Source organism: Liolophura sinensis, chromosome 6 (assembly GCF_032854445.1).
Source record: "Liolophura sinensis isolate JHLJ2023 chromosome 6, CUHK_Ljap_v2, whole genome shotgun sequence".
Taxonomy (NCBI): Eukaryota; Metazoa; Mollusca; class Polyplacophora; order Chitonida; family Chitonidae; genus Liolophura; species Liolophura sinensis.
The window spans coordinates 81,139,363-81,159,064 of NC_088300.1; the positions used below are offsets into that span (position 1 = coordinate 81,139,363).

The window sequence follows — 19,702 nt, forward strand, 5'->3', positions numbered from 1 at the left end:
TGCCACCAGTTATCCAGCACTGGAGGGACTGACAGCCTGGGTACAAAGCTATAACCTGCATCATCAACTGACCTGTCTGCCACCAGTTATCCAGCACTGGAGGGACTGACAGCCTGGGTACAAAGCTATAACCTGCATCACCAACTGACCTGTCTGCCACCAGTTATCCAGCACTGGAGGGACTGACAGCCTGGGTACAAAGCTATAACCTGCATCATCAACTGACCTGTCTGCCACCACTTATCCAGCACTGGAGGGACTGACAGCCTGGGTACAAAGCTATAATCTGCATCATCAACTGACCTGTCTGCCACCAGTTATCCAGCACTGGAGGGACTGACAGGCTGGGTACAAAGCTATAACCTGCATCATCAACTGACCTGTCTGCCACCAGTTATCCAGCACTGGAGGGACTGACAGCCTGGGTACAAAGCTATAATCTGCATCATCAACTGACCTGTCTGCCACCAGTTATCCAGCACTGGAGGGACTGACAGCCTGGGTACAAAGCTATAACCTGCATCATCAACTGACCTGTCTGCCACCAGTTATCCAGCACTGGAGGGACTGACAGCCTGGGTACAAAGCTATAATCTGCATCATCAACTGACCTGTCTGCCACCACTTATCCAGCACTGGAGGGACTGACAGCCTGGGTACAAAGCTATAACCTGCATCATCAACTGACCTGTCTGCCACCACTTATCCAGCACTGGAGGGACTGACAGCCTGGGTACAAAGCTATAACCTGCATCATCAACTGACCTGTCTGCCACCACTTATCCAGCACTGGAGGGACTGACAGCCTGGGTACAAAGCTATAATCTGCATCATCAACTGACCTGTCTGCCACCAGTTATCCAGCACTGGAGGGACTGACAGGCTGGGTACAAAGCTATAACCTGCATCATCAACTGACCTGTCTGCCACCAGTTATCCAGCACTGGAGGGACTGACAGCCTGGGTACAAAGCTATAATCTGCATCATCAACTGACCTGTCTGCCACCAGTTATCCAGCACTGGAGGGACTGACAGGCTGGGTACAAAGCTATAACCTGCATCATCAACTGACCTGTCTGCCACCAGTTATCCAGCACTGGAGCATTAAAAACCTTCCTACTCCACTCCACAGTGTCATGATCGCAGTGCTCCCCTGCCACATACAAATACCGAAATCTGAAATACAACAAACCATTGTGGAAAAAGGCGATGTCATAATGCCAAGAAAAATCAACATGTATGTTATACATTAGCAGGAACACCAAATATTGGTAATATTATCTAAAATTGTCCTTATTACTTCCATAATATAATGATGATTTATACACACAAATTCTAGTCACATATACACATGTATTCCTGCAAATACTACAATGCTTTACATAATACCTGACAGCGCAAACACAGAGATCACAGCACCTGACATCATGAGTGCATACAAAGAGATCATAGCACCTGACACCATGAGTGCATACACAGAGCCCACAGCACCTGACACTATGAGTGCATACACAGTGCTCACAGCACCTGACACCATCAGTGCATACACACAGCTCACAGTACCGGACAAAGGCCACTTACTTGGGACAGGGCAAATACTTATGAGCAAATGTTCCACGAGGGTCCTGAAGAAAGAAGGAAGTTCAAAATGTCCAGGTGTGAAGATTAGGAGCAGGTAAACAACACAGACATAACACTACCATAAAAAAAATTAGAAGATAACAAAGGCATACTAATGTTGTAATTTTAAGAAAAAGTAAGTTATCTATTTATTTATTTATTTGATTGCTGTTTTACGCCATACTCATGAATATTTCACTTATACGACGGCGGCCAGCATTATGGTGGGAGGAAACCGGTCAGTGCCTGGGGTAAAACCACGACCATCTGCACGTTGCTGACAGAGCTTCCCACGTAGCTCTGAGAGGAAGCCAACAGGAGCTAGACTTGAACTCACTGCGACCGCATTGGTGAGAGGCTCCTGGTCATTAATCTGTACTGGCACACTACCACATCATCCACAAAGGCCCCAACAGTTATCTAACAGGAAACTTGTGTCCACAGATATGGAGGGGAAAACTGGGTCCATCAAAATCTTCTGTCTTTCCATTTATATGTAAAGTTTTTATTTCAACACACTTGCCTCTCTTTTCACAGCCCTGAGGCCCGTAGGGGCGACAAACATGCCTGCGACATTATGCTCCTTGATGATACGGAAATAAGTGCTGGGGTCCGGTGTGCCCACAGGCTTCCCCTGAATCAAAGAAATACTAAAGATAGTGAGGTGATTGAAATAACACAGGAAATAAGTGCTGGGGTCCGGTGTGCCCACAGGCTTCCCTTGAATCAAAGATATACTACAGATAACGAGGTGATTGAAATAACACAGGTAATAAGTGCTGAGGTCCGGTGTGCCTACAGGCTTCCCCTGAATCAATGATATACTAAAGATAGTGAAGGGATTGAAATAACACAGGAAATAAGTGCTGGGGTCCGGTGTGCCCACAGGCTACCCCTGAATCAAAGATATACTACAGATAACAAGGTGATTGAAATAACACAGGAAATAAGTGCTGGGGTCCGGTGTGCCTACAGGCTTCCCCTGAATCAAAGAAATACTAAAGATAGTGAGGTGATTGAAATAACACAGGAAATAAGTGCTGGGGTCCGGTGTGCCCACAGGCTTCCCCTGAATCAAAGATATGCTACAGATAACGAGGCGATTGAAATAACACAGGAAATAAGTGCTGGGGTCCGGTGTGCCCACAGGCTTCCCTTGAATCAAAGATATACTACAGATAGTGAGGTGATTGAAATAACACAGGTAATAAGTGCTGAGGTCCGGTGTGCCAACAGGCTTCCCCTGAATCAATGATATACTAAAGATAGTGAAGTGATTGAAATAACACAGGAAATAAGTGCTGGGGTCCGGTGTGCCCACAGGCTACCCCTGAATCAAAGATATACTACAGACAACAAAGTGATTGAAATAACACAGGAAATAAGTGCTGGGGTCCGGTGTGTCCACAGGCTTCCCCTGAATCAAAGATATACTAAAGATAGTGAGGTGATTGATATAACACAGGAAATAAGTGCTGGGGTCCGGTGTGCCCACAGGCTTCCCCTGAATCAAAGATATACTACAGATAACAAGGTGACTGAAATAACACAGGAAATAAGTGCTGGGGTCTGGTGTGCCCACGGGCTTCCCCTGAATCAAAGATATACTAAAGATAGTGAGGTGATTGAAATAACACAGGAAATAAGTGCTGGGGTCCGGTGTGCCCACAGGCTACCCCTGAATCAAAGATATACTACAGACAACAAAGTGATTGAAATAACACAGGAAATAAGTGCTGGGGTCCGGTGTGTCCACAGGCTTCCCCTGAATCAAAGATATACTAAAGATAGTGAGGTGATTGATATAACACAGGAAATAAGTGCTGGGGTCCGGTGTGCCCACAGGCTTCCCCTGAATCAAAGATATACTACAGATAACAAGGTGACTGAAATAACACAGGAAATAAGTGCTGGGGTCTGGTGTGCCCACGGGCTTCCCCTGAATCAAAGATATACTAAAGATAGTGAGGTGATTGAAATAACACAGGAAATAAGTGCTGGGGTCCGGTGTGCCTACAGGCTTCCCCTGGATCAAAGATATACTAAAGATAGTGAGGTGATTGAAATAACACGGGAAATAAGTGCTGGGGTCCGGTGTGCCAACAAAGATATACTACAGATAACGAGGTGATTGAAATAACACAGGAAATAAGTGCCGGGGTCTGGTGTGCCTACAAGCTTCCCCTGGATCAAAGATATACTAAAGATAGTGAGGTGATTGAAATAACACAGGAAATAAGTGCTGGGGTCCAGTGTGCCCACAGGCATCCCCTGAATCAAAGATATACTACAGACAACAAGGTGATTGAAATAACACAGGAAATAAGTGCTGGGGTCCGGTGTGCCCACAGGCATCCCCTGAATCAAAGATATACTACAGACAACAAGGTGATTGAAATAACACAGGAAATAAGTGCTGGGGTCTGGTGTGCCCACAGGCTTCCCCTGAATCAAAGATATACTACAGATAACGAGGTGATTGAAATAACACAGGAAATAAGTGCCTACAAGCTTCCCCTGAATCAAAGATATACTACAGATAATGAGGTGATTGAAATAACACAGGAAATAAGTGCTGGGGTCTGGTGTGCCCACAGGCTACCCCTGAATCAAAGATATACTAAAGATAGTGAGGTGATTGAAATAACACAGGACATAAGTGCTGGGGTCCGGTGTGCCTACAATCTTCTCCTGAATCAAAGATATACTACAGATAACGAGGTGATTGAAATAACACAGGAAATAAGTGCTGGGGTCCGGTGTGCCTACAGGCTACCTCTGAATCAAAAATATACTACAGACAGTGAGGTGATTGAAATAACACAGGAAATAAGTGCCGGGGTCTGGTGTGCCCACAGGCTTCCCTTGAATCAAAGAAATACTAAAGATAGTGAGGTGACTGAAATAACACAGGAAATAAGTGCCGGGGCCCAGTGTGCCCACAGGCATCCCCTGAATCAAAGATATACTACAGATAACAAGGTGATTAGAATAGCACAGGTAATAAGTGCTGGGGTCCGGTGTGCCTACAGGCTACCCCTGAATCAAAGATATACTACAGATAACGAGGTGATTGAAATAACACAGGAAATAAGTGCTGGGGTCCGGTGTGCCTACAGGCTTCCCCTGAATCAAAGATATACTGCAGATAACAAGGTGATTGAAATAACACAGAAAATAAGTGCTGGGGTCCGGTGTGCCTACAGGCTTCCCCTGAATCAAAGATATACTACAGATAACGAGGTGATTGAAATAACACAGGAAATAAGTGCTGGGGTCCGGTGTGCCTACAGGCTTCCCCTGAATCAAAGATATACTACAGATAGTGAGGTGATTGAAATAACACAGGAAATAAGTGCAGGGGTCCGGTGTGCCTACAAGCTTCCCCTGAATCAAAGATATACTACAGATAACGAGGTGATTGAAATAACACAGGAAACAAGTAAGATAACACTAGAAGCAATTGAGATAGCACTGGAACAAGTGAGATAAGACTGGAAACTAGTAAGATAACAAGAAATGAGTGAGATAATACTAGGAATAAAGCAAAGAAGTAAACTGAGATAGTATTGAATCAGCAGGAGTATAATGTCACATAGGTTGCAGTAGTTACAAGTTACAGCAGTTACAATTTAGTCATTACAAGTTACAGTACCGGTAGTTACAAGTTACAGGTTACAACAGTTACAGTAGTCACAAGTTAGAGCAGTTACAGTCATTACAAGTCTCAGTAGTTACAAGTTACCAAACTGGCAATAACTTCCAACCATTTATCTTGCTCTGACAGAAAAAATGACTTAAATGTATAAGGTGTTAAAGTATATGTAGTTTTAGATAAAAGTCACAAAATCCAACTGATCTTCTCACCTCAAACAATATGGTTGTGTTACAGTTAAGCAGAGGGGCATAATTAATGTAGGAGTGACCGACAACCCATCCCAGGTCAGAGGCTGCAAACCACACCTGAAATAGACAGATAACAGCCACAATCTACATTTTACCTTGATCACCTTTATCTCAGAGCAGCACCAGATGTGCTCCCCAGAATCATGGCTTTAAGGCTTGGTGTCTTTCTGAGAGTTTGATCAAATGGTTTGACAGTACTACAGGCGGCCATATTTTAAGGGGTATCCACTCAATCTGACCACAGACACATGTAATAAATCTAACATATTAGAACATGAAAACAGTGCTGACCTCATGAAAGCTTGGCTACCACAGATGTTCTTCATGCTCCAATGAAGGGCCACAGCATGACTTCCACTCAGTCTGACCACAGACTCAGGAATAAATCTAGTACAATGGAGAATGAAAACAGCACCCACCTCATGAGACTTGATACGACACATGTTCTTCATGTTCCAGTTAAGGGCCACAGCTTGACTTCCACTCCATCTGACTACAGACTCAGGAATAAATCTGGTACATTAGAGAATGAAAACAGCACCCACCTCATGAGACTTGATACGACAGATGTTCTTCATGTTCCAGTTAAGGGCCACAGCTTGACTTCCACTCCATCTGACCACAGAATCAGGAATAAATCTAGTACATTGGAGAATGAAAACAGCACCCACCTCATGAGACTTGATACGACACATGTTCTTCATGTTCCAGTTAAGGGCCACAGCATGACTTCCACTCCATCTGACCACAGGCTCAGGAATAAATCTAGTACATTAGAGAATGAAAACAGCACCCACCTCATGAGACTTGATACGACAGATATTCTTCATGTTCCAGTTAAGGCCACGGCATAACCTCCACTCCATCTGACCACAGGCTCAGGAATAAATCTAGTATATTACAGAATGAAAACAGCACCCACCTCATGAGACTTGATATGACAGATGTTCTTCAATCTCCAGTTAAGGGCCACAGCATAACCTCCACTCCATCTGACCACAGGCTCAGGAATAAATCTAGTACATTAGAGAATGAAAACAGCACCTACCTCATGAGGCTGGATAACGTAGATGTTCTTCATGCTCCAGTTATGGGCCACAGCTTGACTTCCACTCCATCTGACCACAGACTCAGGAATAAATCTAGTACATTAGAGAATGAAAACAGCACCTACCTCATGAGGCTGGATACCGTAGATGTTCTTCATGCTCCAGTTAAGGGCCACAGCTTGATCTCCACTCCATCTGACCACAGGCTCAGGAATAAATCTAGCACATTAGAGAATGTAAACAGCACCCACCTCATGTGACTTGATACGACAGATGTTCTTCAATCTCTAGTTAAGGGCCACAGCATGACCTCTACTCCATCTGACCACAGGCTCAGGAATAAATCTGGTATATTAAAGAATGAAAACAGCACCTACCTCATGAGGCTGGATACCATAGATGTTCTTCATGCTCCAGTTAAGGGCCACAGCATGACCTCCACTCGGTCTGACCACAGCCTGTATGAACATAACAATTACAGTGGTCTTTTAGAGAACGGGACAGCTACATTCAGACTTCAGCAGAAAGCAGAATGATCGTGAACCCACCTGACAGGTGAGTTAATTACTATGTGAAGATACTTACATGTAATACCTACAATCAGATGTCAGCAAGTATCCTGAACATCAAATTTGTTCCTGACCATTACATTCTTGGAAATTCTCAATAATGACCCTACTGGAGGCTATCGGTTTTATGCCATCCCCACTGAAGCTAAGTTTGGGTTTTGATGTCGTCCCTAATGGAGGCTAAGTTTGGGTTTCGATGTCGTCAGTAATGGAGGCTAAGCTTGTGGTTTTGATGTGGTCCCTAATGGAGGCTAAGCTTGGGTTTTGATGTCGTCCCTAATGGAGGCTAAGCTTGGGGTTTTGATGTCGTCCCTAATGGAAGCTTGGGGATTTGATGTGGTCCCTAATGGAGGCTAAGCTTGGGGTTTTGATGTTGTCCCTAATGGAGGCTAAGCTTGGGGTTTTGATGTCATCCCTAATAGAAGCTAAGCTTGGGGTTTTATGTTGTCCCTATTGAAAGCTAAGCTTGTGGATTTCATGTCGTCCCTAATGGAGGCTAAGCTTGGGTTTTGATGTGGTCCCTAATGGAGGCTAAGCTTGGGTTTTGATGTGGTCCCTAATGGAAGCTAAGCTTGGGTTTTGATGTGGTCCCTAATGGAAGCTAATCTTGGGTTTTGATGTCGTCCCTAATGGAGGCTAAGCTTGGGGTTTTGATGTCGTCCCTATTGGAAGCTAAGCTTGGGTTTTGATATCCCTACTGGAAGCTAAGCTTGGGTTTTGATATCCCTACTGGAAGCAAAGCTTGGGGTTTTATGTTGTCCCTATTGAAAGCTAATCTTGGGTTTTGATGTCGTCCCTAATGGAGGCTAAGCTTGGGGTTTTGATGTCGTCCCTAATGGAGGCTAAGCTTGGGGTTTTGATGTCGTCCCTAATGGAGGCTAAGCTTGGGTTTTGATGTCGTCCCTAATGGAGGCTATGCTTGGGGTTTTGATGTGGTCCCTAATGGAGGCTAAGCTTGAGGTTTTGATGTGGTCCCTAATGGAGGCTAAGCTTGGGTTTTGATGTGGTCCCTAATGGAGGCTAAGCTGGGGTTTTGATGTCGTCCCTAATGGAGGCTAAGCTTGGGTTTTGATGTGGTCCCTAATGGAGGCTAAGCTTGGGTTTTGATGTGGTCCCTAATGGAGGCTAAGCTTGTGGTTTTGATGTCGTCCCTAATGGAGGCTATGCTTGGGTTTTGATGTGGTCCCTAATGGAGGCTAACCTTGGGTTTTATGTTGTCCCTATTGAAAGCTAATCTTGGGTTTTGATGTCGTCCCTAATGGAGGCTAAGCTTGGGGTTTTGATGTTGTCCTTATTGGAGGCTAAGGTTGGGTTTTATGTAATCCCCACTGAAGCTAAGTTTGGGTTTTGATGTCGCCCCTAAAGGAGGCTAAGCTTGGGGTTTGATGTCGTCCCTAATGGAGGCTAAGCTTGGGGTTTTATGTAATCCCTAATGGAGGCTAAACTTGGGTTTTAATGTCCCTACTGGAGGCTAAGCTTGGGTCCCCATTGAATTTATTTATTTATTTATTGCATAGGTGTTTTACACTGTACTCAAAAATATTTCACTCATACGACACTGGCCAGCATTATGGAGGGTGGAAACCGGACAGAGCCCAGGGAAACCCACGACCATCCGCAGGTTGCCGACAGACCTTCCAGTACCTAATGGAAGCTAAGCTTGGGTTTTGATGTCATCCCTAATTGGAAGCTAAGCTTGGGTATTAATGTCATCCCTAATCGAAGCTAAGCTTCGGTTCTGATGTCCCTATTGGAAGCTAAGATTTGGTTTTGTGTCGTCACTATTGGAAGCTAAAATTGGGTTTTGATGTTGTCACTATTGGGAGCTAAGCTTGGGTTTTGCTGTCGTCCCTATTGGAATCTAAGCTTTGGGTTTTATGTTGTCCCTATTGGAAGCTAAGCTTGGGTTTTGATATCCCTTCTGGAAGCAAAGCTTGGGGTTTTATGTTGTCCCTATTGAAAGCTAAGCTTGGGTTTTGATGTCATCCCTAATGGAGGCTAAGCTTGGGTTTTGATGTCATCCCTAATGGGGACTGAGGATGGGTTTTGATATCATCCCTAATGGAGGCTAAGGTTGGGGTTTTATGTCGTCCCCATTGAGTTTATTTATTTATTTATTTCATAGGTGTTTTACGCCGTACTCAAGAATATTTCACTTATACAACACCGGCCAGCATTATGGTGGGTGAAAACCGGGCAGAGCCCAGGCGAAACCCACGACCATCAGCTGACAGACAGGTTGCTGACAGACCTTCCCGTCCCCATTAGAAGCTAAGCTTGGGGTTTGATGTCATCCCTATTGGAAGCTAAGCTGAGTTTTATGTCGTCCTTATTGGAGCCTAAGCCTGGGATTTTCTGTCGTCCCTATTGGGAGTTAAAATTGGGTTGTGATGTCGCCCTTATTGGAGGCTAAGCCTGGGATTTTCTGTCGTCCATATTGGGAGCTAAAATTGGGTTGTGATGTCGCCCTTATTGGAGGCTAAGCCTGGGATTTTCTGTCGTCCCTATTGGGAGCTAAAATTGGGTTGTGATGTCGTCACTATTGGAAGCTAAGCTTGGGGTTTTGATGTCGTCCCTTTTGGAAGCTAAGCTTGGGGTTTTGATGTCATTCCTATTGGGAGCTAAGCTGGGTTTTAATGTCGTCACTATTAGGAGCTAAAATTGGGTTGTGATGTCGCCCTTATTGGAGGCTAAGCTTGGGTTTTAATGTCGTCACTATTAGGAGCTAAAATTGGGTTGTGATGTCGCCCTTATTGGAGGCTAAGCCTGGGATTTTCTGTCGTCCCTATTAGGAGCTAAAATTGGGTTGTGATGTCATCACTATTGGAAGCTAAGCTTGGGTTTTATGTAATCCCTATTGGAAGCTAAGCTTGGGTTTTAATATTCCTAATGGAAGCTGAGGTTGGGTTTGATGTCGTCCCTAATGAAGGCTAAGCTGAGTTTTATGTTGTCCTTATTGGAGGCTAAGCTTGGGTTTTGATGTTGTCCATATTGGAAGCTAAGCTTGGGTTTTAATGTCGTCATTATTGGAAGCTAAACTTGGGTTTTAATGTCATCACTATTGGAAGCTAAGCTTGGGTTTTGATGTCGTCACTATTGGACGCTAAGCTTGGGTTTTAATGTCGTCACTATTAGAAGCTAAGCTTGGGTTTTAATGTCGTCACTATTGGAAGCTAAGCTTGGGTTTTAATGTCGTCACTATTGGAAGCTAAGCTTGGGTTTTAATGTCTTCACTATTGGAAGTTCAGCTTGGGTACTGATGTCCTCCCTAATGGAGGCTAAGGTTGGAGTTTGATGTCATCCTTATTGGAAGCTAAGCTTGGGGTTTTCTGTCGTCCCTTTTGGGAGCTAAAATTGGGTTTTGATGTCGTCACTATTGGAGGCTAATCCTGGGGTTTGATGTTGTCCCTATTGGAAGCTAAGCTTGGGGTTTTGATGTCGTCTCTTTTGGGAGCTAAGGTTGGGGTTTTATGTCGTCCTTATTGGAGGCTAAGTCTGGGGTTTGATGTTGTCCCTAATGGAAGCTAAGCTTGGGTTTTAATGTCGTCACTATTTGAAGCTCCGCTTGGGTTCTGATGTCCTCCCTAACGGAGGCTAAGGTTGGAGTTTGATGTCATCCTTATTGGAAGCTAAGCTTGGGGTTTTCTGTCGTCCCTTTTGGGAGCTAAAGTTGGGTTTTGATGTCGTCCTTATTGGAGGCTAAGCCTGGGGTTTGATGTTGTCCCTATTGGAAGCTAAGGTTGGGGTTTTGATGTTGTCCCTTTTGGGAGCTAAGGCTGGGGTTTTATGTCGTCCTTATTGGAAGCTAAGCCTGGGGTTTGATGTTGTCCCTATTGGAAGCTAAGCTTGGGTTTTGATGTCGTACCTATTGGGAGCTAAGCGTGGGTTCTTAGGTTGTCCCTATTGGAAGCTAAGCTTGGGTGTAGATGTCATCCCTTTTTGAAGCTAAGCCTGGGTTTTGATGTCCCTATTGGAAGCTAAGATTTGGTTTTTGTGTCGTCCCTATCAGAAACTAAGCTTGGGTTCTGATGTCCCTATTGGAAGCTAAGATTTGGTTTTTGTGTCGTCACTATTGGAAGCTAAAATTGGGTTTTGATGTTGTCCCAATTGGAAGTTAAGCTTGGGTTTTTAGGTCAGCCCTACTGGAAGCTCAGCTTGGGTTCTGATGTCCTCCCTGCTGGAAGCTAAGCTTGGGTGTTGATGTCATTCCTTTTTGAAGCTAAGATTGGGTATTTAGGTCGGAAGCTAAGATTTGGTTTTTGTGTCGTCACTATTGGAAGCTAAAATTGGGTTTTGATGTTGTCCCAATTGGAAGTTAAGCTTGGGTTTTTAGGTCAGCCCTTTTGGAAGCTCAGCTTGGATTCTGATGTTCCTATTGGAAGCTAAGCTTTGGCTTTTGTGTTGTCACTATTGGAAGCTAAGCTTGGGTTTTGATGTCATCCTTATTGGAAGCTCAGCTTGGGTTTTCATGTCATCCCACTTGGAAGCAAAGCTTGGGGTTTTGATGTCGTCTCTAATGGAGGCTAAGCTTGGGGTTTTGATGTCATCCCTAATGGAGGCTAAGCTTGGGGTTTTGATGTCGTCCCTAATGGAGGCTAAGCTTGGGGTGTTGATGTGGTCCCTAATGGAAGCTAAGCTTGGGGTTTTATGTTGTCCCTATTGAAAGCTAAGCTTGTGGTTTTGATGTCCCAGTTGGAAGCTAAACTTGGGTTTTGATGTCCCAATTGGAAGCTAAGCTTGGGTTTGTTTTTTTGTCATCCCTATTGAAAGCTAAGCTTGGGTTCTGATGTCGTCCCAACTGGATGTTTTTTTTTTTTTTGTTTTTTTTTTGATTGGTGTTTTACGCCGTACTCAAGAATATTTCACTTATACGACGGCGGCCAGCATTATGGTGGGTGGAAACTGGGCAGAACCCGGGGGGGAAACTCACGACCATCCGCAGGTAGCTGACAGACCTTCCCACATACGGCCAGAGAGAAAGCCAGCATGAGCTGGACTTGAACTCACAGCGACTGCATTGGTGAGAGACTCCTGGGTCATTATGCTGCGCTAGTGCGCTAACCAACTGAGCCACGGAGGCCCCTTGTCCCAACTGGAAGCTAAGCTTGGGTTTTGATGTCCCAATTGGAAGCTAAGCTTGGGGTTTTGATGTCCCAGTTGGAAGCTATGCTTGGGTGTTGATGTCATCCCAACTGGAAGCTAAGCTTGGGGTTTGATGTCCCAATTGGAAGCTAAGCTTGGGTTTTGATGTCCCAATTGGAAGCTAAGCTTGGGTTTTGATGTCCCAATTGGAAGCTAAGCTTGGGTTTTGATGTCCCAATTGGAAGTTAAGCTTGGGTTTTTATGTCCCAATTGGAAGCTAAGCCTGGGTGTTGATGTCATCCTTATTGAAAGCTAAGCTTGGGTTCTGATGTTGTCCGTATTGGAAGCTAAGCTGGGTTTTGATATTGTCCCTATTGGAAAACTGTCCTTGATTTTCTCAAGTAGCTGAAGGGTTGGTGAAACTTGAGAGTACATTGTCTTTATACATATTGTATATAAAGGAAGGGCCTCTGTGGTCGAGCTCGCCAACGCGGCGCAATGACCCAGGAACCTCACACTAAAGGGTCGCTGTGAGTTCAAATCCTCTCCTCGGGGTTCTGCCCGCTTTCCTCCCACCATAATGCTGGCTGCCATCAGCATAAGTGAAATATTCTTGAGAACAATGTAAAACACCAATCAAATAAATAAATAAATGTATAGAGCCCAGAATGCTTTACTTGTAATTTTCACCTAAAATTTATAGTTAATTGTAATAAATCCCATTTAGGCTGCCTCCTACCTCAGTTCAAATCTCAGGACATGTTTTAGATGTGGCAGTGAATCAAAATCTTTAGACTACAGTTATTATATCAACACAAACATTTCCAACCCAAAAAACACTTAAAAGAGAACATTTTCAAACAAAGATGGGTCATTTTGTAATTTTTGTTCAGTCAACATTAGCAGACAAACCCTGTACAAGTCAATTTTTTTTCCAACCACTACTGTATAATGCTTGCTTCCTTTCCAGAAGTCCACGTGCACCTCAACATCTGTGCCCTTACCTTAGGGAGGCCCGTGGTACCTGAGGTATAGAGGAGGTAGATGGGGTCCATGGCAGGCACGGGGACAGGATCTACAGGACGGGCGTGGGTCATCTCCTCACTGTACTCAAGGTCTCGACCTTTCATCAGAGATGCTTTCTCAAACTAAAATGGTGTAGAACTTCGAAATGTTACACATCATGTATTGCTCAGAATGGGATCAGCTTTTCGTATCCACGCAAACTCATATTCTAGGAGGTGAAATGTTACACATCATGTATTGCTCAGAATGGGATCAGCTTTTCGTATCCATGCAAACTCATATTCTAGGAGGTGAAATGTTGCACATCATGTATTGCTCAGAATGGGATCAGCTTTTCGTATCCACGCAAACTCATATTCTAGGAGGTGAAATGTTACACATCATGTATTGCTCAGAATGGGATCAGCTTGTCATATCCATGCAAACTCATATTCTAGGAGGTGAAATGTTACACATCATGTATTGCTCAGAATGGGATCAGCTTGTCATATCCATGCAAACTCATATTCTAGGAGGTGAAATGTTACACATCATGTATTGCTCAGAATGGGATAAGCTTTTCGCATCCACGCAAACTCATATTCTAGGAGGTGAAATGTTACACATCATGTATTGCTCAGAATGGGATAAGCTTTTCGTATCCACGCAAACTCTTATTCTAGGAGGTGAAATGTTACACATCATGTATTGCTCAGAATGGGATCAGCTTTTCGTATCCATGCAAACTCATATTCTAGGAGGTGAAATGTTACACATCATGTATTGCTCAGAATGGGATAAGCTTTTCGCATCCACGCAAACTCATATTCTAGGAGGTGAAATGTTACACATCATGTATTGCTCAGAATGGGATAAGCTTTTCGCATCCACGCAAACTCATATTCTAGGAGGTGAAATGTTACACATCATGTATTGCTCAGAATGGGATAAGCTTTTCGTATCCACGCAAACTCATATTCTAGGAGGTGAAATGTTGCACATCATGTATTGCTCAGAATGGGATAAGCTTTTTGTATCCACGCAAACTCATATTCTAGGAGGTGAAATGTTGCACATCATGTATTGCTCAGAATGGGATAAGCTTTTCGTATCCACGCAAACTCATATTCTAGGAGGTGAAATGTTACACATCATGTATTGCTCAGAATGGGATAAGCTTTTCGCATCCACGCAAACTCATATTCTAGGAGGTGAAATGTTACACATCATGTATTGCTCAGAATGGGATAAGCTTTTCGTATCCACGCAAACTCATATTCTAGGAGGTGAAATGTTGCACATCATGTATTGCTCAGAATGGGATAAGCTTTTCGCATCCACGCAAACTCATATTCTAGGAGGTGAAATGTTACACATCATGTATTGCTCAGAATGGGATAAGCTTTTCGCATCCACGCAAACTCATATTCTAGGAGGTGAAATGTTGCACATCATGTATTCCGGCCAATACAACTTGCAACTCACCAAATGCAACTTTTAATTCGGCCAATACAATTTAGAACTCAGCAAATACAACTTTTAACTTTGCCAATACAACTTGCAGCTCACCAAATACAAGTTTCAAATCGACAAAAATAACTTTCAACATGGACCAATTTAACATTCAGCTCACCTGTCCGTACTGCCAGTATGCATTGATTGTACATATACGCTGTATTTCAGTAATAACATAGAGCTCATCACTGTCTGTTTGAACATAATGCCTGACTGTGACCATGAGAACAATAGGATTTCTATCACACAGGAATCTCCTGTTTGTTCACTCACTGTAACTACACATCAACTGAACAGCTGCACACTGCAATAGCAAAAGGTTCATCCATCTTATCTAGTATGCACTGAAAAAAAATTAAAATCTTTCATGACACATTACACCCTAGAGTAGACTGAGCCAAGGACAGGAGACAGACGCCTGGCCAAACCTATGGTTCATATAAAGAAGCATTAAATGGTAGCATATTTTTATTCGCAAATACATGAGTACCGTACTTCTGTTTCCCCTGAGCTCACCTCGGGGCGGTCGTAGATAATACAGCTCTGGGGTTTGTGATCGCTCAGGTTGATGGCTTCGTCCAGGATGGGCTTGTATCGGATGGTTTTACCTGGTTCCACTCCACAGTTCACGCTGACAATGATTCGTGGCTACAACACACATCATAGCAAAGAGCTGGTATCTTCGAGCACTGGGTGGGACACAAGGCTAACATACATGTACTCTATGACTGCGTGAGGCAAGTCTTTATCCTCAGCTCTCATTAAGTCAGTTGTGGCTTTCTGTCAGCAGATTTGTAAGGCTTCCAGGGGCTAGCAGGCTGTGGCCATTTCTCTACTGGTCGTTTACAGGTTTACATAACACACAGAGTTTCCTACCTTTGACTGACCTAGAATCAAGAGAATCTGGATATAGTTGTATTGTTACTCTGTGGAGGATATGGTAACACATGATGTCAGTACTTGACTCCTAGCCCAATATGAGGGTTACTGACGCCATATATTTTCGTATTCTATCACAACCAAACAAGGGGAGATAGCCTAGTCAACAGATACAGGAATATCTGCAGGATAATGGCTGCATGATACGGGAATATACATGTCCCTCACGAGACTAATACAGTCCAATGAAAAGGGGAGGATGTTGTTTGGTGCGAGATAAATATAATACATGCATAATTTTGAGTTCTCTCTTTTTGAGCTCTACTAATGGGAAAACAGTTGTCTACATCTAACCCTGATCACCTGAGTGATGGCAGGCATTATTGCCATGCAGTACTGACCTTAGCATGATTGATACGAACGGAGAGTTCTTTAGCAGCAAATCCTCCAAAGACGAGCGCGTGTATGGCCCCGATACGGGCACTGGCTAACATGACCACAATGGCCTGGGGAATCATAGGCATGTAGATTATGATTCTATCACCCCGCTGCACCCCATATTTTGTCAACAGTCCAGCAAATGTCTTCACCTGCACCAATAATACAGACATAAAGTTACTGCAGTGAGGGTGATGAATGTACATGATGACCATGGATACAGTGAGGTTGATGAATGTACATGATGACCATGGATGCAGTGAGGTTGATGAATGTACATGATGACCATGGATGCAGTGAGGGCGATGAATGTACATTACGACCATGGATGCAGTGAGGTTGATGGATGTACATGATGACCATGGATGCAGTGAGGTTGATGAATGTACATGATGACCATGGATGCAGTGAGGTTGATGAATGTACATGATGACCATGGATGCAGTGAGGTTGATGGATGTACATGATGACCATGGATACAGTGAGGTTGATGAATGTACATTATGACCATGGATACAGTGAGGTTGATGAATGTACATGATGACCATGGATGCAGTGAGGTTGATGAATGTACATTATGACCATGGATGCCGTGAGGGTGATGAATGTACATGATGACCATGGATACAGTGAGGTTGATGAATGTACATGATGACCATGGATACAGTGAGGTTGATGAATGTACATGATGACGATGGATGCAGTGAGGTTGATGAATGTACATGATGACGATGGATGCAGTGAGGTTGATGAATGTACATGATGACCATGGATGCAGTAAGGGTGATGAATGTACATTATGACCATGGATGCAGTGAGGTTGATGGATGTACATGATGACCATGGATGCAGTGAGTTTGATGAATGTACATGATGACCATGGATACAGTGAGGTTGATGAATGTACATGATGACCATGGATACAGTGAGGTTGATGAATGTACATGATGACCATGGATACAGTGAGGTTGATGAATGTACATGATGACCATGGATGCAGTGAGGTTGATGGATGTACATGATGACCATGGATGCAGTGAGGTTGATGAATGTACATGATGACCATGGATACAGTGAGGTTGATGAATGTACATGATGACCATGGATGCAGTGAGGTTGATGAATGTACATGATGACCATGGATGCAGTGAGGTTGATGAATGTACATGATGACCATGGATGCAGTGAGGGTGATGAATGTACATGATGACCATGGATGCAGTGAGGTTGATGGATGTACATGATGACCATGGATGCAGTGAGGGTGATGAATGTACATGATGACCATGGATGCAGTGAGGTTGATGAATGTACATGATGACCATGGATGCAGTGAGGTTGATGAATGTACATGATGACCATGGATACAGTGAGGTTGATGAATGTACATTATGACCATGGATACAGTGAGGTTGATGAATGTACATGATGACCATGGATGCAGTGAAGTTGATGAATGTACATTATGACCATGGATGCCGTGAGGGTGATGAATGTACATGATGACCATGGGTACAGTGAGGGTGATGAATGTACATTATGACCATGGATGCCATGAGGGTGATGAATGTACATGATGACCATGGATACAGTGAGGTTGATGAATGTACATGATGACCATGGATGCAGTGAGGGTGATGAATGTACATTATGACCATGGATGCAGTGAGGTTGATGAATGTACATGATGACCATGGATGCAGTGAGGTTGATGAATGTACATGATGACCATGGATGCAGTGAGGGTGATGAATGTACATGATGACCATGGATGCAGTGAGGTTGATGAATGTACATGATGACCATGGATGCAGTGAGGGTGACGAATGTACATTATGACGGAAACTTTCATCCCAAAAAGAGCAATTTCAGGTACATAGAGACATTAGAAAAAAATACTTTTTGAGCTTTTACGATCCAACCTTCCAAACAAACCTAAAAACACCTTCTCTAATCAATACAATTCTCAGAATCAGGCAAAATGTGCAACTTTGTCACAGGTGAAATTTAAGGTCATTTCACCTTTTGTCAACTAACTTTTGTTATCATTTTCCTTTATTCTTTTTTAAGGGGTGGTGAGAAAATGTATTCACAATGTTAAGCAGTCAACAATGTTTTAGTCCAAATTTTACCTTTTTTGACATCATAAAACTTACTCTGGACACTGAATGATAAGAAACCACCACTACTGGTACCCATTATCTTAACAAAGGTATCAGTAACATGCATTTATTAAACTACACAACATCGCACCTCCTGCAGAAGTTCATTGTAGGAGATTTTGGCGATGCTGTCTGTGATTGGACTGTCATAGATGATGGCTGTCTGCTCCCCATGACCAGCTTCCACATGACGATCCAGACAGTTGTACGTGGTGTTCAGTTCCCCTCCTGGAAACCTTCAGATCAAACCAGGCTTGTTTACTTATGGAAAGCACAGATTAAACAACACAGAGTTCAGTACTAGTATGATTATGAAGGCTTACTTCACCAAATACAACGTTAGACTTGAATTACCACTTGGTCAGTCATTGTTAAATTGTTATCAATGCTAATGAACGTTTAATTCATTCAAAATACATTTACACATTAGCATTTATTTCAATACCAATTATAAAATTATCTATAACAAAAGCGAAGGTGAAGTGCCACGCCCACGTCACACCCGCGAGAATTTCCATGCAAACTTCACACGTCCTCAATAATCAAAAGACTTAAAGAAGCTCAAAGAAATATTAAACCTTTTTTACCATTGTGTAAAGGGTGGGTTGCTGTTGTCTAGGACCTTGTTCCATTTCTTGTGCCAGACGATTTCCTCGGCAGCGGCCGCCCAGAACTCTTCAGGTGAGTTGATTGCCCCCGCGAAGGCCTCGTCGTACGGTGTGTGCGAGGACAAACTGCACAGAGCTCTGCCCGGGAAGGTCGACCTGTGCGGGCGGACCACAGCATGGGCATAACACCGTAATGAGCACGATAACGTACCCTTCTTTCTCACCGCGTGCTCGACTTTCTGCTTCCTTCCAACTGGCGATCTCCTCCAAAGTTTAGCATCTCGGAAAGCTGAGGGTATGACCCTGTGTACTGCATTTTGCAAACTTGCCATCTTTAACATGTTCCTGGCTACGACAGCTTTTATATGTGAGGTTATGGTCGGATCGAGAGTCAAAGGCTGAGGTATAGGGCAAGCCACAAACACCAAATCCGAGTCAAAACATGTCGGGTTATGATTTCAATCCAGGTCGCTGCTACAAACTAGTTTTACACAACCAAAGTTACGCTGACATCCAACTATGAAGTATTCAAAATAGCATGCTGACAGAAAGCATTACTGGATGCGCACAGCCACGACGTTAATAGTACGCTGAACTCGTTTCGGTCTGGGACCAGTAAACAGTTACAGCTCACATCCCCTGCGTAACCCGTCTAAACGGGGTCACTGCTCACTGGCAATGGGAATGTACTACTGCAAGGTTGGGGGACCTTTATAAACTTATTAACACAAGACAAAATAATCCCTTTGAGAACTTTTTATGGCAGTTTCAAACGTAACCCCGTAAACTGTGGACAGTCCCTGTGTAGCTAGTGCACAACTGTCTTTGCACATCACCTTATGTCAGTGTGAGCTAAGTAGGACACACA

The 19,702-nt window shown here is 43.6% G+C and overlaps 1 protein-coding gene across 1 annotated transcript in view; it reads right to left on the reverse strand.

The window, feature by feature from the left end:
- The window catches only part of LOC135468114 (acyl-CoA synthetase short-chain family member 3, mitochondrial-like), a 34,146-nt gene extending 14,729 nt beyond the window's left edge, over positions 1-19,417 (reverse strand). Inside the window, exons 1-10 of the mRNA XM_064746184.1 lie at positions 18,814-19,417; positions 18,318-18,462; positions 16,028-16,216; positions 15,264-15,395; positions 13,232-13,375; positions 6,954-7,034; positions 5,489-5,584; positions 2,145-2,255; positions 1,583-1,626; positions 1,074-1,177 (exon numbers count right to left, since the gene is read on the reverse strand). Of these exons, the coding sequence (XP_064602254.1) occupies positions 1,074-1,177; positions 1,583-1,626; positions 2,145-2,255; positions 5,489-5,584; positions 6,954-7,034; positions 13,232-13,375; positions 15,264-15,395; positions 16,028-16,216; positions 18,318-18,462; positions 18,814-19,175 (1,408 nt within the window). The 5' untranslated portion in view covers positions 19,176-19,417. The remainder of the gene's footprint in view (positions 1-1,073; positions 1,178-1,582; positions 1,627-2,144; positions 2,256-5,488; positions 5,585-6,953; positions 7,035-13,231; positions 13,376-15,263; positions 15,396-16,027; positions 16,217-18,317; positions 18,463-18,813) is intronic.
- Positions 19,418-19,702: the final 285 nt, after the last annotated feature.